The sequence below is a fragment of the Salvia hispanica genome, chromosome 3 (assembly GCF_029641045.1).
Source record: "Salvia hispanica isolate PSC_SH4W2 chromosome 3, Shi_PSC_v1, whole genome shotgun sequence".
Taxonomy (NCBI): Eukaryota; Viridiplantae; Streptophyta; class Magnoliopsida; order Lamiales; family Lamiaceae; genus Salvia; species Salvia hispanica.
In genome coordinates, this window is record NC_142694.1 from 31,381,812 (window position 1) to 31,406,631 (window position 24,820).

At 38.1% G+C, this 24,820-nt stretch overlaps 5 protein-coding genes across 7 annotated transcripts; 1 reads left to right on the forward strand and 4 right to left on the reverse strand.

The window, feature by feature from the left end:
• The first annotated feature begins 2,099 nt into the window (after positions 1 to 2,099).
• Positions 2,100 to 7,241, forward strand: LOC125214670 (uncharacterized). 3 transcript variants are annotated; one of them, XM_048115787.2, is made up of 8 exons: positions 2,100 to 2,241; positions 2,737 to 2,908; positions 3,548 to 3,600; positions 4,638 to 4,725; positions 4,862 to 5,622; positions 6,154 to 6,693; positions 6,763 to 6,819; positions 6,900 to 7,241. In XM_048115787.2, exons 2-8 carry the CDS (start codon positions 2,740 to 2,742, stop codon positions 7,089 to 7,091), a joined length of 1,860 nt encoding a protein of 619 aa, XP_047971744.1. In that variant the 5' UTR covers positions 2,100 to 2,241; positions 2,737 to 2,739; the 3' UTR covers positions 7,092 to 7,241. The 3 variants fall into 3 exon arrangements, with proteins under 3 accessions (XP_047971744.1, XP_047971743.1, XP_047971745.1); XM_048115786.2 differs by having other exon boundaries at positions 2,106 to 2,241; positions 2,728 to 2,908; XM_048115788.2 differs by lacking the exon at positions 2,100 to 2,241 and having other exon boundaries at positions 2,858 to 2,908; positions 3,548 to 3,635.
• Positions 7,242 to 8,658: 1,417 nt separating this feature from the next.
• Positions 8,659 to 10,447, reverse strand: LOC125216534 (uncharacterized). Its single transcript, XM_048118272.2, has one exon. It carries the CDS (start codon positions 10,347 to 10,349, stop codon positions 8,967 to 8,969), a length of 1,383 nt encoding a protein of 460 aa, XP_047974229.1. The 5' UTR covers positions 10,350 to 10,447; the 3' UTR covers positions 8,659 to 8,966.
• Positions 10,448 to 12,526: 2,079 nt separating this feature from the next.
• LOC125212668 (adenosine kinase 2) lies at positions 12,527 to 15,708 on the reverse strand. The gene is made up of 12 exons (XM_048112897.2): positions 15,541 to 15,708; positions 15,200 to 15,253; positions 14,559 to 14,605; positions 14,433 to 14,464; positions 14,245 to 14,346; positions 13,858 to 13,922; positions 13,700 to 13,776; positions 13,524 to 13,621; positions 13,380 to 13,450; positions 13,226 to 13,292; positions 12,963 to 13,146; positions 12,527 to 12,865 (listed from the first exon to the last, which is right to left on the reverse strand). The coding sequence occupies exons 1-12, from the start codon at positions 15,621 to 15,623 to the stop codon at positions 12,723 to 12,725; spliced, it is 1,023 nt and encodes a 340-aa protein (XP_047968854.1). The 5' UTR covers positions 15,624 to 15,708; the 3' UTR covers positions 12,527 to 12,722.
• A 908-nt stretch (positions 15,709 to 16,616) lies between these two features.
• On the reverse strand, positions 16,617 to 20,445 carry LOC125212667 (3-isopropylmalate dehydrogenase, chloroplastic). Its single transcript, XM_048112896.2, has 7 exons — positions 20,127 to 20,445; positions 18,759 to 19,079; positions 18,513 to 18,674; positions 18,358 to 18,432; positions 17,535 to 17,644; positions 17,387 to 17,459; positions 16,617 to 17,092 (listed from the first exon to the last, which is right to left on the reverse strand). Exons 1-7 carry the CDS (start codon positions 20,307 to 20,309, stop codon positions 16,901 to 16,903), a joined length of 1,116 nt encoding a protein of 371 aa, XP_047968853.1. The 5' UTR covers positions 20,310 to 20,445; the 3' UTR covers positions 16,617 to 16,900.
• An 878-nt stretch (positions 20,446 to 21,323) lies between these two features.
• On the reverse strand, positions 21,324 to 24,118 carry LOC125213447 (phenylalanine ammonia-lyase-like). Its single transcript, XM_048114004.2, has 2 exons — positions 23,653 to 24,118; positions 21,324 to 23,274 (listed from the first exon to the last, which is right to left on the reverse strand). The coding sequence occupies exons 1-2, from the start codon at positions 24,021 to 24,023 to the stop codon at positions 21,525 to 21,527; spliced, it is 2,121 nt and encodes a 706-aa protein (XP_047969961.1). The 5' UTR covers positions 24,024 to 24,118; the 3' UTR covers positions 21,324 to 21,524.
• Positions 24,119 to 24,820: the final 702 nt, after the last annotated feature.

A 24,820-nucleotide genomic window follows, 5' to 3' on the forward strand; every position in this document is an offset into this window, starting at 1 on the left:
GATTTGACAAGATATGTTAGGATATTTGAATTTATTTATGAAAGAGAATAAACAAGGGATCAAAAAATATAATATTAAAATCCCTTCTCCCATAACATAGGGATTTTCGAAAATCCCTCAATTTCCATTATGGGGGCCGAAAATTATCTGAAGAAAATAAGGAAAAATCCGGACTTTGGATTTAATTTGGATAATTATCCCAAGCAATAATTAAATCCAAGAAAAATATGATTCCTTCTCCAAATAATACTAGGAGGGATCGAAAATTCCACATGATTAAATAATGCTCCTATTTAATTCCCACTCATCCCTTAGGAAAATAATTACCACAATTATATTACTCCGCATCATATATTCACATCAAATCAATCATTTCTTCACTTTCACTTCCTTTTCTCAACGCATTGACCTTTCAACGGCCACGTCATATTTTCCACGTCTTTGACTATTCAATAGCCATGTCATATTTTCAACAAGTTGACCATTCAACTCAATTTCAACTCTCATACACAATTAGGTCACAAAGACATCAGGTAATTAATCACTCATCAATTAATCCACATATCATAGCATTTAAGGCATTTAATGCAAAAATTTTATAACCCGAAAATTAGGATTTGAAAAAGTGGGGCGTTACAGAAATGGACTCTGACATTCGAAAAGTCCAAGAAGTTGGGTATGCAGTAAAAATACGAGGATTGGAAATGGCAGCAAGAAGTATTATTGGGTTTGTTTTCAGCCCTTTTTGTCAAATGGTATAGTAGACATAAGCTTGATGATATTGTTCACTGATATGTCTCTCTTTAAATAGAGTATTACTATGTCTATACAAGGAATAAAACCAAACTCTATTCTAGGGTATAAAATAATCACCTATTTCTGGGCTCAAGTTTATGTCTATATGACTACTATATGGTAAGGCTTGTGGAATGGAACTGATAAAATGTGATCAATTCATATGTAAATTTAATTGAATTAAAAGATATAATGAATTAATTGCATATGTAATTTAAAATTTTATCGTATATTTAATTTAATTAAAATACAAAATAAGATGGCCTAAAAAATGGAGATGAAAGTAGTAGTAATAAATACTGGAAAAAAGGTTAAAAGGCCATTAATGGAAGGACGCGACTCATCACCGAAAATAGATGAAATTTGATACAATAGAATTACTACTCCATATATTTTGGTTTTAGTTTGACTGCATTGATCCAATATCCATGAAGTTTTTAGAATTGTTTAATATTTAGGTGTACTAATTTTACTACACTACCTCGTTACCCGACACTAACTCTGTTGCTACCATTGGAATCAAGAAAAGGGCAAGCATAAATATGAGGAACACAAACTTCAAAGGGGAAGTGGTTCAATTATAGCAACTTATTTACTCGTTTCATGCCATGTTGTACATCAAGTTGTAGCCTTTTAAGCTTGCTAGATCATATACCAAATACTAACTTAGGCCACGGACCCGAGCCTCGACCGTATAGTTCAAGTGCCACAAGAACTCGTACAAAAAATACTATCCATGTAATGAACTATCTATAAGTTATTTATCCCAAAATAGCGAAAAGGTAAAGAATTTAATATTTCTCAAGCGTCGGTCCACGTGACATTCCATAATTATCAGTTTCATGCTATCTTGATCACTCTGTAGTTTGTGCAGACAACTCAATCCGCTGCTCGCTATCCCCCAATGGACGATCCACGCATCAGGCCCAACCAAATGTTGTCAATGATTTTGAGTGGGCTTTACGGTCAATTATATTAAAAAGTCATGGAATGAAGTATCAAAAAGTCATCAAAAAATTAGCTTAATTAAGGGATAAAAAAATCATGAATTCAATATTTTGAAATGGTCGATGTCATGTGATGCTCCCAAACACAAGTCCAACCAAATAGGGTTAATTCCATTAAAAAAAAAACATTCTAGTAACCTTTATAAATAGAATCGCGACATATAATAAAGGCGAACACGAGTTTAGCAATCAATCATTAATTAATGAAAAAACAGTTAAGCGAGAAAGTGCTAAACTCAACAACAAATTCAATAACTGCGGACCCCAAACCCCACATTCCAATACAGCTTTGAAGCACTCCTTTCGATTCCGTCGAATATATTGCGTCACTCTACTTACTCTGCACTCACTTTTCCCCATCCCCCTTTTGCTTTCTCTCTCTCTCTCTCACCTCCACCCGCTCCGAGGAGGAATCGCTCAGTGATTCAGGCGTTTCTCGGTCAGTCCTCTCTCTCTTTTATGGTTTGTTTTGGCGGTGATACCATGTAATGCGCTTTCCGTATGCTTCAATTCCTGCATTTTTGTTGTTGTTGCAATGTCTGGATCAACGATTTGTCGATGTGCATCTATTTGGATTCCAATTGCTGCGAGTGGATAAATTTAGGTTGAATTTTGTGTGTGCGCGCTCAAATTTTATCGATTCTCAATGCAATTATATGGTTTGGTGTTTATGATTCGGTACAGAGGTGAAACTAATTCATCAAATTTAGCTAGAGATTTGTTTTCATGGCTTGAAGCGAATAATTAAAGCCTCTTGATTATGTGATTGTGAATTTGTGGAGTGTTTTGTATGAAGCGGCATGCATTGCTAGATAAGGTGCGATTGCATTTGGGGCTGCTTGCTGTTTTTATTCCCAATTTATCAGCTTTCTTGCATGCTGATCCGTGAAGAGCTGCGTATTACTTATTTTGTCATTATCGATAGTATTATCAGGCTATGGAGAATGGAGATCCGTCTCTGGGGTTGGAAGATGGGACAATTGATGTTGAGGATCTGCTTGTGGAACCCCCACAAGACGGGCATCTGTCGATGGATAATGTCATATGTTTCGATGAGAAGATCGCAAAGAATGCAATGGCCATAGTACCTGTTTCCTGCAGTTCTGGTACAGTTTAAGAACTAGCAGTGTGAAACTCCTCTTTGCTCGTTCTATCGCTGATTAGTTAGTTATTAAGTAATTAAATGCCATCCTTGTGCCGATTTAAGATAACAGGACTGAATTGAAAAGACTGTTGTGAGGCATTTTAAATCAGAACTTGATTTATTAAGAAAAATATGTTTGTGTATGTTTAGAGGTATCCTCATGATGGTTTACTTGTATCGGATTCTTCTTAAAGTTGTAATTCTGTCCTAATATTTTAAGTCATATGCATAGGATACACATACCCAAGTCTAAGCGACATGGCATGTACTAAAAATTGTAATGAGATGTTTTCCGTACTTTCTGATGTCAAGTAATTCTTTTTATGAAGTTTTATCATTAGTAACCACTAATGTAGTCGATTGCCATGCTTGTCTAGGATAAGATTATATGGCCCCAATTAATTCTTTCTGAGTAGATTTATTAATGAGCTATCTTGTATCCATCAGCAGTTAGAAGATAACCCTCTCTGTTTCCATAAAAAATATTGAAGCTATTTCTTCTGTTTTCTTCTAGATATTTATCTATTTGTCTTCTTACTGATTGCATGAGTATTCACTGGATGTCACATGCCATTGAATGTAACTGTGTGGCTTTATGCAGGTGGGTCGGATACTGGTATTGCTCGGGAAGGGAAAGATATTCTAAATGGAGAAGTATGTCATAATTGGTTATTCGTCTTTAACTAATGGTTGACCCAGATCCTTTAAAGAGTGCTATAATCTATTCATGACTTATTGCTTGGTTTTTATAGATCCATGTATGATAATATGTGAAGCTAATGCTTGCTTTAGATAATTAAATTACATGTTTCTGAGTTATTTCCCATATCTTTGTTTATGTGTCTGACTCATCTTATGACATTGGCTTTAGCTTATGTTTTCCCCATGTGTTATTATATGGTTTAGGACCCTAGAGTGTCTTGCTCACGCTCATTGAATATCACACTTAAATGCGTTACACGTATTTGGTTGATGGACAGTGCATGCATTATGTAGATGGGTTACAGGCCATGTATCATGAATTCATGATTCATATCTTTGAAAGAGCTCATCATCTCATCCAATTAGATGGAAGTCCCCATGCGCAGCCATAAATTTTGGGTTGGAGTGACTGGGAAGCAAATTCAAGTTCTAAAAGAATTAGTCTATAGAAGCCAAGTAAGAAAAAATAAATATTGCTACTTGAAAAGAAAACAACTGAAGATTCTCACGTATAACATTCATAATTGGAAACTGAAACTAAGATATTCCACTACTGTACTTATTTAAGTTAGGTATAGTGAATGTTGGAATACACCCATGGACAAAACAACTACACATCTGAGACCCTAACGTAATGAAATGGAGATAATTACAAATCGAATGAATAACAAACAAACCACAAAAAAATCCCATTTGATAAGTTTATTGGATGTTATGCATATATATGTTCTTGCAGATAACTTATCAATGAAGATCAAATGATCAGTAAATATATAGCTCTAGTGGAAAGTTGAAAGAGAGGGGGTTGGTTGTCCAATTCTTGCCCATATGTCCCCTCTATCCAAGAGTATGATTTTAGCGAGTTTGTTGACCAATATGCTTTGCTAACTAAGATATCTGAGTTTTGGAGTTGGAGAATGAATTGATTGTCTTCTAATGTATCTGCTTGTGTGTAAATTTATTTGTTAATATATATGGTTCACATGTAGGTACTCAATGCAATGCCTATTGAAGCTGAAGATGGATACTTCCGACTAGAGAATGATTTTTGTAACATGGGTGATGAGTACCTTCTAGGTACACTCTCTTGTTTCTGCTCACTATTCTTACTTGATTGACCACAAGTGTTGTGTGATGTCCCTTTCTTGCAAGTTGCACCCCCATTTCAATTCTTAGCTACGCAGAATAATTAGAACTGTGTTACTGGATTCAGGTGTTGAGTTTGCAGAAAGTATTACAAATTTGGATTATGGTTCAAGTGAAGGTTTGCAGGCTTTTGCCTCAGACTGTCAAATTCAAGTGTCTACTGATGGTTCTGACACTGGCTGTAGGTCGGATCTATATAGAACAGGTGATTTGCGGAAGTGCCAGACTAACCAGAAGGCTGAGAGCTCCAAATTTGGTGGTACTCTTATTCGCCGTGGGTGTGAAACATTGGATGAGGGCAACCCTACAGTTTCACCCAGATCGTGTAGTTTGCAAAATTCTGGAAAGTCTCGGAACAGTTCAAGCTCTTCTTTTCTAGAAGTTCTGTCCGATGAGAATGACGGAACATTCTCCCTAGCTGATAAGATGTTTTACAGCTCAAAGACTATAAGAAATGATGAAATTGAGCTGACGGGCCAAAATGATGCTACTAATGCAATTGAGGGGCAGCAGATAGTAGCAACATCGTCAGTTCAAGAAAGTAGCAGTAATGTCCTTACACAAAAAAGATCACGCAAGCCCACACAAAGGTACATTGATGGATTAGCCGACCCCATTCCAACATATTCTAAAAGAAAACGAGAGGCTTCTTCTTCTACCATCAAGGACAAATCTCCTGGAGGTAAAGAACGTAGGAAGTGTCATGTGGGACCTAAAGCAATTAAAGTACCTCCTGAGGATCCAGAGGAGTTCTCTGTCATAGCAATTCAAGTTCCCTTTGGTTCTTTAGCTAACCAAGAACGTTCAGAGAGTCAATCATTTGATACGGTAAGTTCTTGAACCTACTAAACTTTGTTACAGGTATGTTATGGTCACAAGACTCGGAACTGTTTTACTCCCTACTCCTATACATGTGTTCTTTGTCAGGGTTCGAGTTTCTTCAAATTTTCTTTTTTCAATCTCTTTAAATTTTTTTATCTGTTCTGTCCATGTACTTGTTCGTTCGTGGTTTGAATGACATATCCTGATCAAATGTTTTCTCCTTTTGGAGTTGATGTTTGTAGGCATTCATTGCGAGTGTGGTTATTGAACAACTTTTAGTAGATTACCTATTACGATCAGTGAATCATTTTAATGTTTTGGTACTCAATCATTTTAATCGTAGTTGGGTGAAAATTAATCACTCTTATGTTTATTCCCCAATAAAATGGGAAATCAAAATACTTTCCACATTCCTATTCTCAGTTGCTTTTACCTAGTTTCATGTATTATTTAATCTCAAAACCATCAAAACCACCTCCTGAGATTTAAATACTTATGTAGCTGACTAGCTGTTGAATTTGAATATTATGTGAGCAGGTGCAGCATGTGGATTGTAGAAATTCAGTGACCAAGTCGAAAGGGAAGAGTTCTACCCCAACCAATAAATCCGACAAATGTGTCCCGGCACTTGAATATAAGAAAAAAGGTGATTGTGCAGAAGCTCCATCAAGAAAAAGAGGTGATTGCGGCATGGGTCAGAAAAAAACCGACGTTTTTGTTGCAGAATCTCCGTCAAAGAAAAAGAATGTCCCTGCAGCAGCCACAAATCAGAAGAAAAGAAACGACTTAGCCCTTGCTGTAATTCGGAAAAAAAGGGATGACTGTTTTACAACAGAGAGTCCAAAGAAGAGGGACGACCGCCGCCTAGCTGTGGTGCATCACAAGAAAAGAGACGACACTTTAACAGATGAGAGCTCTGAGGAAGCTAGTGGCCGCAGGAAGCATCATAGGCTATGGACTATTTCCGAGGTCAGAAAATTAATCGAGGGTGTTTCCCAATACGGAGTTGGTAGATGGAGTCGAATAAAGAAGCTCTTCTTTGCAGCATCCGCTCATCGCACATCCGTAGATCTCAAGGTCAAATTCCTCTCTCTTCCATCCCCTTATATGTCATACGATACTATCGTTGCTTGTCAATTTGCGCAGGACAAATGGCGGAATCTGTTGAAAGCCAGCGGTATGCAGGAACAAGGGAGTCAGCAGGTTACGCATATTTCTATTTATCATCTTCAACTGTTATTATAAACACCGCGTATTGAAACAAAATCGGGGTGTTTTAACAGGGAGAGAAGAAACGGAATGTGGCGTGGCGGCCTCTGCCAAAGCCCATCCTGCGCCGCGTCTGTGAACTGGCGACAATGCATCCTTACCCGAAAGGCGAGAGGGGGGCGACAAAGGCTGCTGCGCGCGATTCGACGACGGATATAACGCTGAGTGACTACAGAAGAATCCTAAGTAGTGTTAATGGGAACTGAGCCTTGCAATGAGAAAGGCATATGTTGTACATCCTTTACCTAACCATGGATGATGTTTTATTGATTTTCAACTGTTTCGTAGTTTTTTGTATTGATTTTTAAACAATGTTGCAACGCTTGCTTCTTACCTAATATCTCTGTTATTTTCTACTCACTTTTTGTTATTATTATTATTATTATTATTATTATTATTATTATTATTATTATGTCCATCTAATAGATTGGAGGTTCAATTGACTGCATAAATAAAGATCCATTATTGATCCTTCCTGAGAAAACAGTCCAACTACGAAATGATCAAAAGTGGGAATATAATAGAACATTCTTGTCTATATTATTTTCCATTTAGACTTAAAAGAAATAGTTAAATAAGTTGTCATCACAAACTTGGACAACAATATGTGGCTGTAGTTTAGTGGTAAGAATTCCACGTTGTGGCCGTGCAGACCTGGGCTCGAATCCCAGCAGCCACACATATTATTATTTTTAATTTTTTGACTTCAATGAATAACATAAGATTAAAACTCCAAAATAAACACAATATTTTGACTTCGAAGAAGGTGATGGAAATTGATCGCTATATAAACTACTTCCGTCCACAAAACAGTCTCATTTTGCCATTTTAGGATGTCCACAAAAAATAGTCTCATTTTAAAAATAAAAAGTTTATCTCATACTTTATCCACTTTTGCTCCATCTATCTTACTTTACCTATTTTTTCTCCTTCTCTTTTTACTTTACCAATTTCTTATTAAAACTCGTGCAGTCCACAAATGGGACTATTTTTTATAGACGGAGGAAGTACTATTTAACACTTAAATTGATAATTAAATTTGATTTGACTACTAATTCATTAGTAGGATAGCTAATGTTCATGTGTCATTTATCATTGTATCCGTAATTTGTTTGCTGTCTGAAACAGAGGTTTGAGAATATGCAAATGTCATTCCTAATTAAAAGATCAATTCAAATACTTGATTCTATTCATGTGGTTTGTATGTATGGAACTTAATGGTGATTTCAATGAATCCAAGTATCCAACATTAGTATAGCCAAGCTCATATTCATTCAAGAATCAACACTATCCCTATGCACACTCTAGCACTTCCCACAAAATTTATATCCTTCTGTCCTTTAAAAATATAAACTATTTCCTTTTCGTTCATTCCTTAAAATTATAAACTTTCTAATTTAGATAACTTTTTCTCTATGATAAGATGAGATTCATATTAAATTATTTTTTGGAACAAAGTGAGTCAACACTTTATCGGCAACAATCTACACTTTTAACATTCTATCTACAACTAACTAACTAACTAACACCACCTTCTGAAATTACAAAATCTCACTTAACCTTAACAAGGGAAAGGGAAAGGTGCAGAGGTAGTAGCTACACGACAGTGCCAACACAACATCAACCTCAACCGCAGAGGAGAAAACTCGGTATAAGCAAAGAATCTAATCAATGGAAAAAAAAAAAGAAAAAAAATCCAAATTCCCTTTAAGTTTATACTCACATTCACCACTATTTAGACCATACTAAAGAAACAACAAATTCTTCAAGACAAAAAAGAACAAAGCCAGAGGCTGCAAAGGTGTATATACATCATGGAATTTATGTGAGAAGACTTACAACATATGACCTCATATATCATCGTACATACAAAAGCATAATCACCAAAACAAATGGCAGTGCTCATTCAAATTTATCTTTTTCTGTTGCAAATTCAACAGCAAAAGCACCAAAGATTTCTTACCTCTATTTCAGCATATTGCAACTGAGCATGTTACAACTACTTTTTTTTTCGCACGAGACACAGATTTTAACCCCTTTTTTCTACCAAATTATCATCTGATCAGTATATCAAATATCAATCACCTAGCAACCTCAAGAAAACCTTCCAATTCGCGCCGCCCGAACGTTCTCCCGAGTGAAGTATCATCCTTGTGTCTTGCTGCGAGGTAGAACACCAACCAAGCCACCATGAAATACACCTCCATGGATGATTGGAAAACGAGTACCACGAAATCCCCAAACACCCGCCTCAACGCCCATTTCCCGACTGATCCACAAACAATGACTTCCATCCACCTCATCTCAAATGCAGGGTAGAACAAAGCAACCAGCATGTGACACCCTTCTCTCACAATCTCCCTCCCACCCCGTCTCGAATCGACAATGGCTACCCAAGAACCCACAGCAAACAGCAAGCCAAGCAACACGTCGCTCAAGAACCAAACCGCCATGAACCCTGCGCTCTCCCACTCGTGCCCGATCACCCACGGGGCTACATTGGCAAACGGCATAAACTTCATCCTCAAGAACACTTTGAAGAAAACATACTGATCCTCAATCTCACCAAAGAAGAATATACCCATTAGCTGAGCTAGAGCGTCCCTCACAGCCCATTTCATCAGCACAAACCCCGAGAGCCGCTTCAGTCCGATGTTCGATCCGTCCCAAACTGTTCGAAAAAAGGATCTCCGATTCCCCACCAAATGATCCACCACTTTGAGGAAGATGATCCCGTTCCCCCAGGTGTATGTAACAATGAAAGCAAGCACAACATAAGCATAAGCAGCCGACAACACACCCGCTAAGAAGAAGAGCGACGACACATCACGATTCCCCAATTCGAAACCCTTGATCAGGAAATCCAAATCCAACACCGCCTTCCCATCATCCAGCCTGCTCTCGACGAATTTGGAATCATCCTCCTCCAATAGAGTGACATTCTTCCTGAATTCAGGCTTGAAGCTAAAAACCCCAGGCTTGATCAATTTGGGGAAAGAAATACCGTTATCCATGACCGAATCGGAGAATCCGTAATCCGGATTGAAATCGGAGAGGAAGACGGAGGTGGAATTGGCGACGTGCTTCCTCGAGGAAGGGTGGAATAGCGAGCGATCGAAATCGGAATCGCCGGAGAAGAAGTCGTCGTCGAGGGTTCCAACGCGGGAGAGGTGGAGGAAGGCGCGGCGGCGGCGGCGGAGAGGGGGGTGATGGCGGTGGTGGAGATGGGAGGAGGAGGCGGAGAAATCGAGGCGGGAGAGGAGGGATTTCAAGGAGGGGTCGCTGTCGATGAGGGAGGAGAGGTAATAGGAGGCGCTCTGGACATTGGAGCGGAAGGTGAGGAGGAGAGAGGAGAGGAAGACGAAGGTGAGGAGGTGGGAATAGAACAATGATGAGGTGTGGCGGAGGATTTGCGCGGTCGTGGTGTGGCGGAGGAGCGGCGGCGGATCGCGGTGGCCGTCCATGGGTTTCTGGATTTGGGGTTTGTGGAATTTTTCTATCTTCAATTTGGGGATTTTGAAATTAAAAGAAAAAAACAAAAGAAAATAGGAAACTCACTCTCTCTCTCTCTCCAAAGGTTTGATTTGCTTTGGTTGGAATTTTATACTAGTAAAATAAATGCTGATTTGTTTTTTTTTCTTTTTGAAAATAATATATTTCTATTAAATGGGACAATAATATGGTAGCTTATTTTTAATAATTTTAGCTGTTGGTAGTTAATGGATTGACATTTGAGAATGTTGAGGTCTTACATTAGTTAAAAATATTAAAATAAGAATATTAGTAGGTTTTTGACTGATAATTATTATTGTACTATAATTAATAACTCAATTTGTGAGAGGAAAAGACTTTGCAGCAAATTTTGATATAGCAAGACAATAAATTCAAATTCAAGTCACTATTAACACCTAAATTAATTGTTTTCATATTTGAATGGAAACAAGGAGGTGATTCAATAAGAATGCGTAAAATAAAAATAAATTAAAATTATACTAGTATGTGATTTGTATTATGGGACGTTTCAAATAAATGATACGTTTCCTATTTTGCTAAAATCAATTATTTAATCTTTTTTATATTATTCTATGTTCATCTTTATTTCATGTTCTATTTTATTCATTTTTAACTTATAAGGTGAAACGTAATTCTCTTAATTATAGTTTCATAAAACCTACGCAATTATCACATAATATGAGATAAAGAGGAGTATGTATGTTTTTAAAGGAAGAGTTATACCTGATAAATAAGCTCAAAATGTAACTCTTGATCAAAAGTGATCAAAAATTACTTACGAGATCACACGACGTTATATCTGGGGGTATGTGTAATATAGATTGTAGAGGAATGATATGTTACATATCTTATGTGAGCATCACTCTCGTTTGACACACGTTTAGCGTTGTTCGTTTCGATTTATCTATTTAGTTTGACTCTAATATATTAAAAAATGTTATTACAATTTTTAATTTCATAAAAATCAAAGCTCGATTTACTCGTTTTCTCTATAATTTCAAATAAATGAATAAAATAATAAATCAAGCTTTGATTTTTATGAATTTTGTGAAATAAAAAATTGCAATAACATTTTTTAATATATTAGAATCAAAATAAATAGATAAATTGAAACGAACAACGTTAAATGTGTGTCAAACGAGAGTGATGCTCACATAAGGAGCCCACATAAGATATATAGCATATTATTTCTCATAGTTGTATACTATTTGTTCCTTTCATTTATTTAGTAAAATAATTGAAAAAAATGGAATACTTGGTGATAAAATAGTTGAAAAACAAAACCCAACGTGTGACACTATTAGTATTTAGCAATCCGATTGAAAATTACTAGTACCAATTTAGCTATGACCAATTGACCATGATATGTTTGACTGAATAAATGATAGCCCAATCAATGTTAAGTTAGGTGGCAGACACATCCACATAAAAGAAAAACAAAATAATTTTTTTTTAATGCTAGTAAATTGTATATCCCTCAAGCCAACTTGGATGACAATCTAGGTAGGGATAACAGAAGTGAACTGATTAAATATACATATTCTATTTAGATTTATTTTATACTTGGATAAAATCAGATTATTTTTCAAAATTGGATTTTCCGTATGGTTATGGGTTCTTTTTTTAATCCAAAGGATTCAAATTATATTAAATATATAAATTTTAATTATGTTATTCAATAATATTTAACTAAAAGGTAGTTATAACTAAAACTCTGAATTTCAGATTTTTTCGGGAACTTTTTGGCATTTTCAATTTTTTATTTGGTTTGGAATTTTCAGATCGATTTTATGTTCGGATTAGGTAAATATTTGAACTGAAATTCGAATGATCACCCTCTAATTGCATGTGCTAATTCTCACTCAATATCATCAAATCTACCATAGTTTTATATATCGTTGACTAAGTTATGGTTAAATTTAGCCAAAATACAAACAATAACAGCATAATACTACAAGATTGGATTAATATGGTTATTATATCTAGGTTGACTAATTCATTTAACAGTACTAGCAGTTGATAAATTTTAATTACACAGTACACTTAAATTAAAATAGATGTTGTAATCTCAGATTTCACAGGAAAGATTAGTATTTAGCAATAGACATAAGCAATACGAACAAAACACTTATTCAAAGATGGAAACATTTGATTTAGATAAAATATGATTATAAAGCAACAATAAAAAAAAGATACAACACTCTTAATTGTCTCAAACAATAGGTTTCCCCAGAAACAACTCAGATAGAATAATAGTGTATAAGTTTGAGATCATTTCAAAATTCAACTAGGATTTAGGAAGAAGGAATAGAAATTAGAGAGACTTATTTAAAATCTGGCTTCGCTGGGTACGTGCAGCCCGACCTCTGAATAATCACGTTAGCTGCGTAGCAACCCGCTCTTACGCACTCTTCAATCGGCTTCTCAAGAACCAATTGTGACAGAAATCCCCCGACAAACGCATCACCTACAAGAATGTAGACATCGAAGAGTTTCAAACGATGCAGCTCTTTACAAAATTTTTTTTAACTTTTTAACTACATCAAAAGTAAGAAGTAACGCACCTGCACCGTTGGTATCGATGAGTTTCTCCTTTGGCAACGGAATGACAGGGATCAACGTAACCTTTCCATCCTCTGCGACCACAACAGGGTCCGCACCCTGTGTGATGACAGTAATTCTTTTGTGTGTTCCAGATGCCTTTGGCAATTGGGAGATCTTCAAGGCTATTTCTGGAATGCTTTCAGTCTGCGTAAAGAAAACATATGGTCATAAACGAGGTCCGTGTACTCTCATTTTACTGAATCTGGTGTAATGAAATCATTACCTCGTAGCCATGAACTCGGGAGAAAGTTAATGCTTCGGTTTCATTTCCGAAAACAAAGTCCATGTACCTGAAATCCAAATAATAGCACGACCTTGATCAATATCAACTTTTCAATCATCGAAGTAACCAGAAAATGTGGAAAAATCATCCTTACGGTAATACTTTCTCTTGCGCATCCTTGAAGAACTCGCAGATGAATGGAGCAGACAGGTTTGTTGCAAAAATCTACATGTTCGTGAAGGTTTAGGAGAAAGCACAACAATGAAGTAGACAACAAACTGACAGTTAGAAGTCTGACCTTGTTGTTAGCAGCTGCATGCTCAGCGACAAGCAAGATAGATTCAGGGGAAACGGTGAGGAAAAAACCAGCCATATAGTAGTATTTGGCCTTTTCCACTGTCAAAAGATTAAACGAGTTAGTTCTGGAGAATTATGTGATCTTTTGACGAAATAATGCTATTATGAGAGATATACCCAAAGCCCAGTTCTCTGGTTTCTTCAAATGATCGGGTTTGTAGCAATTGGCAGCTGACAAGTTGGCAATTAGTGACCTGCAATATTTTTCAATTGAATAAATTGTTTTTTTCAGAACATAAAAGGTCAAATATAGATGATTTCTAACATACACTTACCTTTCACCACCAAGCACGCATACAGCACAAGTGCCAGTAGGCAATTCATCTTCATAGTAATGAACCTGTTCGACCAAGTGACCATAAGATATTAAGATAGCAGTTATTTGTGCGCTAATCAGGAATCTCAATTACTATCAGGTAAAAAATGTACAATAATACTAACAATGATAAATTTCATGAGGAATATAAATGACTGTTAAATTTTAGAAAATATATGATGACAGGATTACAAAATTAAACAATTATTATGCATGGAAGGAAGCTGATTACAACATGATTTTCAACTTGACCGGCAGAAATTATAGATAGTACTAATAGCAATGCAAATTATGATCAAGGAGAGGATGATCATAATAGTTTAAGAGATTGATTTAATATACTAACATTAACGCCAGCTTCCTTTGCATTTTTCTTCATTTCCTCCCCAAATTTGTCCTTTCCAATGGAACCCATGTAGCTGGTTGCACCAGGAATTTGAAGCATCCACTGTAGATGACAACTTGAAAGTTTAGATACTCAGAAACTAATAGAGTTAAAAAGCAATTATGAAGCCACAACAAATTATTAAATACCTGGGCAACTCGGATTGAGTTCTGAGTAGCCCCTACATCCCAACAACCATTCAAGTCACATGTAAAAATTGATAATAATTTGAAAATAAATTAACAGAGAACCAAATGTTGCTCATGCAATACTACCTCCAGCGATGAAGTCCACCTTGAACTTGGATGCCATTTCTTCGTACCTGAGAATCCATAAATGAAGAGTTACACCCTGACCTGATGACATGAATCATTTTGAGAGGAAAAATTACTCGTGTTACAATCAAATTCCTAATTCATTCCCTTATCAATTGAATCGCTCCCAGACATCAAAACGAAGTACCAACCACCAAGTGAAGTCCCATTATCATTTATCCAGTAGCTCTATAGCTCTATATGCTTAGCATATTCGAATTCACGAAGCACAATTGTAGGAACCTACTGAACCAGACAGATTGCAGCTTAACATGTGATGTTCTCCTATGATTTCAGACGAAGTTCATTCAAATTCAAATGACTAAGCTTATTAATAGTTATAATGCTTGATACACTCAAATCATCATTATTATGAAGAATAATCAGAAAAGTCTTTAATACTATACTGTATACTGCTATTTCAAATTCAGGTTTTACTTTCTCATAATCTCACAAACCCTGAAAGTGCTCAAATACTAGTAAATTAACAAAAGACAATCCAGATCAAAAACGTATGCAACAAATTCAATAACTCAACTGCATGTTTGCAACACCATTCACAAAAATAACAAAAACAGAAAAACAAACAACGAATAACTCACATCGGCAAGTGCTTATCCTCAGCCAGAATCGCATTGTTCAATTTCACATCATATCTGTCGAGCAAAGGAAGCGGGTTAGCTTCGTCATAAATCCAATCAATTATTCAAACCACTACAACACCGATTCGTACATCTACACATTCCAAATCCGAGATCTACTAAACCGAGCTGACAACACAACAAATTAACAAGCTAAACACCGAGAACTACTCAGATCCGTAAACACAAACAACAAAATCAACAAAACACCAGATCTCAAGCTGGAAAAAGCACAAAAAGTTGAAACAACAGAGCAATGTGATATCGATATCACTAAGTGGAATAAGATCTGGAGAAATTACTTGTCTAAAAAATCTTGATCGACGACTGCGGAGATATCCAAGAGCGGATTCCCCATTCCGAGCAAAATTCCTTCCGACGCCATCGTAGCTCGCGAATTCGGATCAAAGATGCGCGTGGAGAAAATCTGGAGATTTGAGAGAGTGAGATGAATGAGCTGAGTGTGAAGTAGGCGTGTAGGGTGAAGATATATATAGCTGTTAAATATAAATAAAAATTGGGGGAAAAGAGGGGGTTGGTGAAATATTATTTATTTATTTTATTTTATTGGGTGGAAAGTCGAGATTTTGTTGGTGGGAGATTTTTTTTTTTTTTTTACATTACTAAAATTATTAGGAAAGTGAAGTGATTTATACCAAATCGAAAAATTAGAGTTTAATTTATGTCGTCATATCGGCTAATAATACTACTTAAGTACTACAAATAAAGAATAAACAAAAAAATCATTTTATTTTATTTTATTTTAGTGTTAGATCTAATGCGACAAGTAATTTATCACGGCAAACATTTTAAATACTCCTACTACTAGCAATTACAGTTTTTTCATTTTTTTTTTTCATAAAAAATGGTAGATCTAGTTAGTTGGTTGTGTTGTACTTGTATCTAAGGTCCACATAATTATCTACCTAATTTGCTGACTTTTGCACTAAAATATTAGTGGAAATTCACTCAAACATAACCTTCTATAAACAAAATTAGTAGTCCAATTTAATGGTTGGAGTTAAGACATAATTACGTAAAATGAAGGAAGAGCGCAGACCACAAATTAGGGTCAAACATACATCAATTCACTAAATATTAACTGATTCACTATATAGATACCCCGAGTAAAATCATAATAATTTCTACATTAACTCATAATTACCCTATTTTATACAATCATAATGATTTCTACATTAACTCATAGTTCAATCTAATGGTTTGAGTTAACATATAAATAGAGGCAAGGCTTCATATCTTTTATAGATACATATAGATAGAGGTAATGCTTCATATCAGTATTTGTTTATAGATACCTTATTTAATATAATCATAATGAATTACTACAAATTAACTCATAGTTACGAATCCAAAATCATAAACAAAGTTTAAGAGGTAGATTATTTCTGAGTAAAAAACTCGAAACCCTCTGCAATGCTTACAATGTTGTGAGAAAACACACGATTAAGGTTAATATTTACCCCAGAAATTCACTTGAAGAGGGAAGGGGCATTGGTTTTATTTGTTTGCTTCTTACTAGCAAAATCGATGTGTTACGACTACTATATCTAAAATTGCTGAAGGAAAACATATGTCAACAGGCTCGTGTTGAACTGCTGCAGAAAAGAATAATCAAAATGTACAGGCGCTGCCGGGGCTGGTTCAGAGGTGGTCGCAGATTGCGTTGGTGAACTCAGTTGTCGTTGATTTGCCACCGAGATCGCCAGTTCTGTACTTCCCTTCTGCTATTGTCTTCAGCACAGCATCCTGAATCCTATCAGCTTTGTCATGGAGCTCCAAATGCCTCAGCATAGACACAGAACTAAGGAGCAACGCTGTCGGATTTGCCAGATTCTGCATCAATAACAAGGCGTTAGGTAAGTGTTCAATAAGCTGCTTGATTCTAGCTTGTCCAAACATGAAAACACAAGTATGAATTTACATTTTTGATGTTGTCATGTGATATAGCTATACCTATTATAGTTGTAAAAATTCTAGCTCAAATTAATTTTGTTACCTACAGATGGAATTATTTCGTACTTATGTAAGGAAGACCGAAAAGAGGACTTCAACATGCTCAAAGAAGTAATTTTAACAAAATATGCGGATTAAAATGAGCAGAAGAAAATGTGTTTAGTTGTTTCATACCTTTCCAGCGATATCAGGTGCAGAACCATGTACTGCTTCAGCGAGCGCAATGCCTCCCTCCCCAATATTACAGCTGTAAAACGATAGCAGATAATGTGATTATGTGAGTAGGTTTACATATATAAGAAATGAGATAAAAAGGAAATACCTTGGAGTTAAGCCTAAACCTCCAATCAAGCCAGCACAGAGGTCACTGATAATGTCACCGTAAAGATTAGGCATCACCAGCACATCGAAGAGAGCCGGATTCTTCACAAGCTGAGCATGGAAAAAATGAAACTGTAAAGGGGACGGATGCAAAAGCTTCTCAAAAGTTTCCTAATAGCAGCTCCCATATGATGCTCAAACACTTCAAATGAAACTTATGTGCCCTTCAGATATAGGCATGGGTGAGGGCAGAGAAAATGCACCGAGAAATCCAGATATGTGTCCATTTTTTTCAAAGAGAAAAAGGGTTTCGGAGAGACAGAGAAAGCAGCTTCTCTACAGGAAGTTCAGAAAGACAAATAGAAGCAGCTAGAATTCATGGTAATGACAGATTGCTAGCAAATTCCAAGTATTATATAGAGTATTGTCCATGGCCATGGTTTGGAAATTAGGATCTATTATGGTGAAGAATAATAACTTAATATTATATATTTGCAAATTTCATTGATTTTCTGATTACACACATTCAATAGAAAATACTACTAGTACTTATAACATGTCAGTGCAATGATTTGTCAAGACTTTCATTTCATTTCCAATTTATAACTTAAATTATGCTTTAGTATTGTCCAATATTACATAAGTACTCATATTATTACAGTATAATTATATTTTTATACTGTACATACAGCTATATCCCAGTACTTGCATCCTCATTATGGATCCTTTTTCAGCTGCATCCACATTTATTAAATTTTGAAAAACGAAATGTTGTGTACCACAGTCCACAATTACGTATATGCACAGAAGGCAAAATCTCATACCATCATGCAGCAATTGTCAATGACAACTTCCTCATATGTGATCTCCGGGTACTTTTCGGCTACCTCTCGACAACACTGCAGTGCAAAAGATTAAACTGAACAGCTGAAGCAGCTAAAATAAACATTAATCCTCTAGTATATTAATGATGGAAGACCTTGAGGAAAAGACCATCAGTTTTCTGCATGATGTTGGCCTTATGTATAGCAGATACTCTTTGTCGACCATGGGCCTTAGCATAGTGGAAAGCATACTCAGCAACTCTCAAACTTGCTTGACGTGTGATGATCTTTAGACTTTCAACAACACCCCTCACCACCTACATAGAATGAAAAGGGGACAAACTCAATTCACTAAATAAGAGTAGCTTTACAATACAGGTACGTCCTATATAATAACGTACCTGATGTTCAAGTCCACTATATTCTCCTTCTGTGTTTTCACGAATAGTAATGAGATCAACATCATCGTATTTAGTCTTGTATCCAGGTAGGCTGTAACAAGGTCTCACGTTTGCATAGAGATTGAGCTCTTTCCTCAAGGTAAGGTTAAGAGACCGATGGCCTTTCCCAATTGGTGTGGCCATAGGGCCTTTCAGACCAACTTTGTTTCTTCTCAGTGATTCGAGACTTTCCCATGTTAGGAAGCTCTGGGTTCTAGGATCAACCTCTGTCCCCACAAAGTGCTCTTCCCACTCAATTGGACAATCAGCAACTTTGAATATCTGAGTTTCACCAAACATTGCATTTGATTTGCTTTAGCTCTTTTAAACAGGAAAACTCGCTTTTTTATAAAATCCTTAGTACACAAAGATGGTATGACATACAACACATCATCATGCCACAAATGCCATGGGAAAATCTGAAACTAAGATGGCCTAACATTTCATAGTTTATAAGTTCTCATGTGTACCATAAACTAGTCGTATGTTCCAGATGAAGATATAAATAGCAGACACCCTTGAAACTGAGGATTCTAAAACTGAGTTGAAATGATCTTATCAGTTATTATTAGCTGTTTCAAAACTAAGCACATACCATATAGCATCCCGAAGCTGTAGGACAATGACCCAAATCAACATACTTTAATGCTACCACATCACATGCCAATTGAAAAAAACTAATAAAACAACTGTAAACCATACAACATGATCTATAATATTAATGCACCCCGACATTGAAAGAGACTGACGGATATTTCAACTACTAGTTGTAAGAGGTATAGTTGGTTTCACCATATCTGGGACCAATTTTAAGTAATTCACGTGGGGCTGACACAGTAATGTATGCATGGAACTTGCAGAATCACAAATATTTTTCGATAGAGTAGCATAGGAGGAAATCAACAGGAGCAATTCATAACACATGGACAGCCTAATTAAGATATCATAAACTTCGCAATTAGGGAGGCTTTTGCAAATCTCCTATTTCCTAGATTCATCGGGTTTTGCCCGCCCTATTTTCTCTGTGCCTATATCATGTCACCTTAAAACACAGCATCAACAATAACAGAAACAAAAATTCAAGGAGATAGGTTAAAATTCATAATCATTTGCCTTAATCATCCTAAATAGCCACCAGATTCTAGCTAGAGACAAATTAAAACATCTTAATTTCCATCACTAAACCAATCAATAGCCAACGAATATAAAATCACGCATAAACCATCATAATCCCGCACAATTCCACCAACACAACTCAATCACCACCAATCTAGCATTTCATTTCATACCAACACAAACACGCAGATAAAAATCGGCTACGCTGCGCACCTGTCTGACCGAATCGGCGATTTCCGGTCCGATTCCATCGCCGGGGAAAAGAGTGGCGCGGATCAGGCCGGATTGAGATCCCTCCGTCGAGGAAAAACTCCGATCCAAAAAAGTAGGTCTCGCGGAGGAGAAAATTCCAGAGGCTCGGCTCCGAGCAAGCCGTCTCACGATCTGCGACGCCATTGATTGCTAGGGATTTCTGGTTCGAATTTCCGAGCTGCTTCAAGTAGCCAATTTCGATTTGTTTCAGTGTTGTTGAATTTATATGATGAAATTATAGGAGCTTGATAAAAAGGAGGCGTCTTTTTGAGCAAATGAGAGGTCGAGTCAGCGGATGTAAAGCGCTTATAAACATTGCCATTTATTCGTTGGTTGACATATTTTAAATTAATTTCGTTACATATAAATGTCAAAAATTGTAAACCAAAACTAATTGTATGTGTAAATTGTCTCAAAATTGAATAAATGATTTGTTAATGTGAAAAGAATAAATATTAGTATTATAATTTTTGTGAGTCTGAGGATAGGATAATAGCGAATAATAATTTCATAATTTATATAGAAAATAATGCTATTCTATTAATTTGGACCATACAATTTTATGAGAATCATTGTGGGAATGTACTAAAATTGGATTGAAAAATAAAGGCTTAGAAGGGTATTCATTGCATTTTAAGTGATTTCTACTAATAGAAAAAATATGTTTTGAAATCCAAACTATTAATAAAAATTTAAATATAAAAACGAAAGCTCCAACTTAACTTGGTCCCGTTGGGAATTTCAACTCAGCTCTATCTTTTGCTACAAAATAGTTTTAGTGCTTTTGTGGATGTTCGATTATTCGATATTGAATTAATTCGAAATTCTTCTAATGTGAATTATGTTGTTAGGAAACACCAGAAACTCATGACTAATTTTACACGATGTTGATCGAGATCATGTATTCGAATGAACCACCCGATCACATACTTCAATCTTATCTAGCCAATTAAGTCGTGAACATGTGTTTTATAGTACTTCAAAATTAAAGCATATGCAACATTATAATATCTAGTGATATCCAATTCCAACTATAATACTAATAGTGTAGTATCAACTGCGATTAAATGTTACTCCTATAAATATTGTTTTCAACATATGTTGTTTATTGTTGTAATAATTGTCAACAACCAAACCTAAAAATTAAGAGAAGTAGGATCAAAAAACAAAGTTAATTATTTCACTGATTCATACAATCGAGTGAACAAACACTTAGATTGTAATAACACATTCTAAATACAATAGGAGCCCAGAAATTCCCAGAGCTTCTTACAAAATTACAATACAACAAATAATACATTAGAAGAAAAAAAATACAAATCAAACAACACCTCAAAAAAAACACCTTCAACACCACACCTAGCAAATGGGCAAGGGCTCACCATTCCACGCCTCTAGGCATTTCAACAACGGATCAACGATCAATCCATTGCTCAACGCCGTGAACACTTTCTCCCCTTCTTCCCCGGGCGACACGACCTTCTCTCCGGTCAAGAACTCCGCCCCGAGCTCCTCCCTCACAAACTTGTACAACGGGTACGACCGGCACTCCTTGATCTTGTTCGCGATGGCCGGGTTCCCTGCCTCGAGGGCGCTCCTGGCGCCCTCGACCTCCTTGGGGAGGAGGAGCTCCAGCTCGGCCTCAAACGCCTGGATCTTCTGGAAGATCGAGGTGTTGAGGTTCTTCTCCCCCTCCCCGTTCTTGAGGGCGTGGTCGACCAACACCTGCCTCAGCTTCTGCATCAGAGGGTAGGTGGCGAGGCAGGGGTCGTCCACGTAGGCGAAGACGTACTCGCGGTCGACCACCCGGAGGAGGTCCTTCTCGCAGAACCTCGACGGGTGGAGCTCCCCGTTGGCGCCCATCGTCAGGGTCCGCTTCGCCACCTGGCTCACGGTGTTCTTCACCGCGAGGCGGAGGTTCTCCTCCAGGTGGCGGAGGTCGATGGCCTGGCAGAGCGCCACGAGGAACGTGGACGACATGAGCTTGAGGATGTCGAGCGCCTCGACGGTCTTCCGCGACGAGATGAGGCCGAGCGAGTTCACGTCTTGGTTGTGCTGCTCGGCGCTCTGGACATGGTTCGTGACCGGGTTGGCCAGGAACTGGAGCTCCGAGCAGTACGAGGCCATGGCAATCTCAGCGCCTTTGAAGCCGTAGTCCAAGCTAGGGTTACGGCCGCCAGACAGGTTGGAGGGCAATCCATTGTTGTAGAAATCATTCACGAGTTCCGAGAATTGAGCAAACATCAATTTCCCAATTGATGCAATGGCCAATCTGGAATTGTCCATGGACACGCCAATCGGCGTGCCCTGGAAATTCCCGCCGTGCAGGGCCTTGTTCCTAGAAACATCGATCAACGGGTTGTCGTTGACCGAGTTGATCTCGCGCTCGATCATCTTGGTCGCAGTGCGGATCACCTCGACCTGCGGGCCGAGCCACTGGGGCGAGGTCCGCAGGGCGTAGCGGTCCTGCTTCGGCTTCTGGAGCGGGTCCGTCTCGTGCAGCTTCTCGGCCGCCTTGACGTATGCACTCCCGTCCAGGATGTGCTCCATGATCGCCGCGGCCTCAATCTGGCCGGGGTGATGCTTGAGCCGGTGCGTCAGGTGGTCGGTGAACTCGGGCTTCCCGTTCATCACCTCGGCGAACACGGCCGACATCACCTCGGCCAGGAGGGCCAAAATGTTGGCCTCGTAGAGGGCGATGGAGGCGAGGCCGGAGCCCACCGCGGTGCCGTTCACGAGGGCGAGGCCCTCCTTGGGCTGGAGCTCGAAGAAGCCCCCGGCCACGCCGGCGAGCTTGAAGGCCTCCTCGGCGGAGAGGGGCTCGCCGGCGGGGCCGACGGCCTTGGAGTTAGGGCGGCCGGTGAGGAGGCCGGCGATGTAGGAGAGGGGGACGAGGTCGCCGGAGGCGGTGATGGTGCCGCGGAGGGGGAGGCAAGGGGTGACGTTGTGGTTGAGGAATTTGGCGAGGGCTTCCAAGATTTCGAATCTTATGCCGGAATATCCTTGCAAGAGAGTGTTGATTCTCACTAGCATCGCTGCTCTTGTTGCTGAGTGTGGGAGAGTGTGGTTAGATTCCGTTCCGTTCCCGAAGATTCCAGCATTCAGAAATCTGTTACAAAATCAAATCAAGCTCAATTAAATCTTATTTGTATTAGTACTTAAAATTCCGTTTAATCTTCGGAAAATGTAATATGTGTATAGGAATAAGAAAAGACGTTAATTGTACTTAAAATTACAAAATTTGAGTAAATTCTAGTATATGTTTCGCATCTTTCAATTCGATGCGAAATTGAATTTTGTGAGAATTGAATTCGATGTCATAGACATTTCAATGTACCACATATGATTAAATTAAGGTGAAATTGAATTTTAAGAGAAATTTATAACTCCGTATTTAAAGTTTGTGTTAAAAATGTAGTAGTACTTTTTTGGATATAAGTCCAATTTAGTTAGTTAATTCAAAATCCAAAAGGCATGACGGCCTCACCTAATGAGCTCCTTCTGCAGCGCGCCGCCCTGCTTGGTGCGGCGGTGCGAGGTGGCGCCGAAGCCGGTGGTGACGCCGTAGCTGTCCGTGCCCTTGTTCATGCTCTCCATGACCCAGTCGCTGCTGGCCTTCACCCCGGCCCGCGCCGACTCCGCCAGCTCCACCGCCACCGCATTGTCCCTCGCCGCGATCGCCGCCACCTGCGCGATCGTCAGCGTCTCGCCGCCGAGCCTCACCGCGCCCTTCCGGAACTCCTCCACCATCGCCTTCACCGCCTCCACGTGGCTCCCGCTCAGCCCCTCCGCCGCCGCCGCCCAGTTCAGCGGGTCGCGGATCCGCTCCTCCACGCAAAACCCGTTCTCCGCCGCCATTTGCTAAAAGTAGTAAAAGTGAGATGTGATCGGGAAAATTTTCCCCTAAATTTTGATTTGATTTAGGTGCTTGTGTGTTTTGTTTACTTGAAATGGTTGTGGGGAGAGAGGGGTTTAAATAGGGAGGGAAGAGTTGGTGTGGGGATAGATACAGGGAAGTGTAAGTATATATTTTTTGGTAGGTTTGTACGAGTGGAGGGAGTATTGGAGTTGGTTGAGGATTGATCTGGGCCGTTGGTTGTGATTGATCCGACGGCACAGATTTGCGGATGTGGTTGATTTTTCTTTTTCTTTTTTCGGTGAGAGGGGTTGGTGGGAATTGCTATTGAGATTGGTTGAAATGTTGAATGATGCATGTCCTTTTTTTATATATTTTTATTTTTTATGCAACTGAATTGAAATCTATCTTTTTATTTTTTATTTTTTATGCAGCGTTGACGATTGAACCTTTTTCTGATAATTATTGAAGAGGAAGAATTCTTGGATCTTGGAGTACATATTTATTTTATAGGGAGTTATTACCTCTTCCCATGTACTAGTACTATGGAGTACTAAAATAAATGCTTGTAAATAATGAATTTTTAATGATCAATAAATATATTCTTAATGCAGTGATAGAATCACATAAATGACTAGAGGTGATGAACGGAGGAATAGGCGGCGGCGCGGCGGCAAGGAGGAGGAGGAGAGAATCGGAAAATGAGGGCGTGCGATTTGAGTTTCAATTTGTCTTTCTTAAAACCATAAACTTTAACGTACGATGGAGAATTTAACGTAGAAAAGCTAAATTAGCGCGT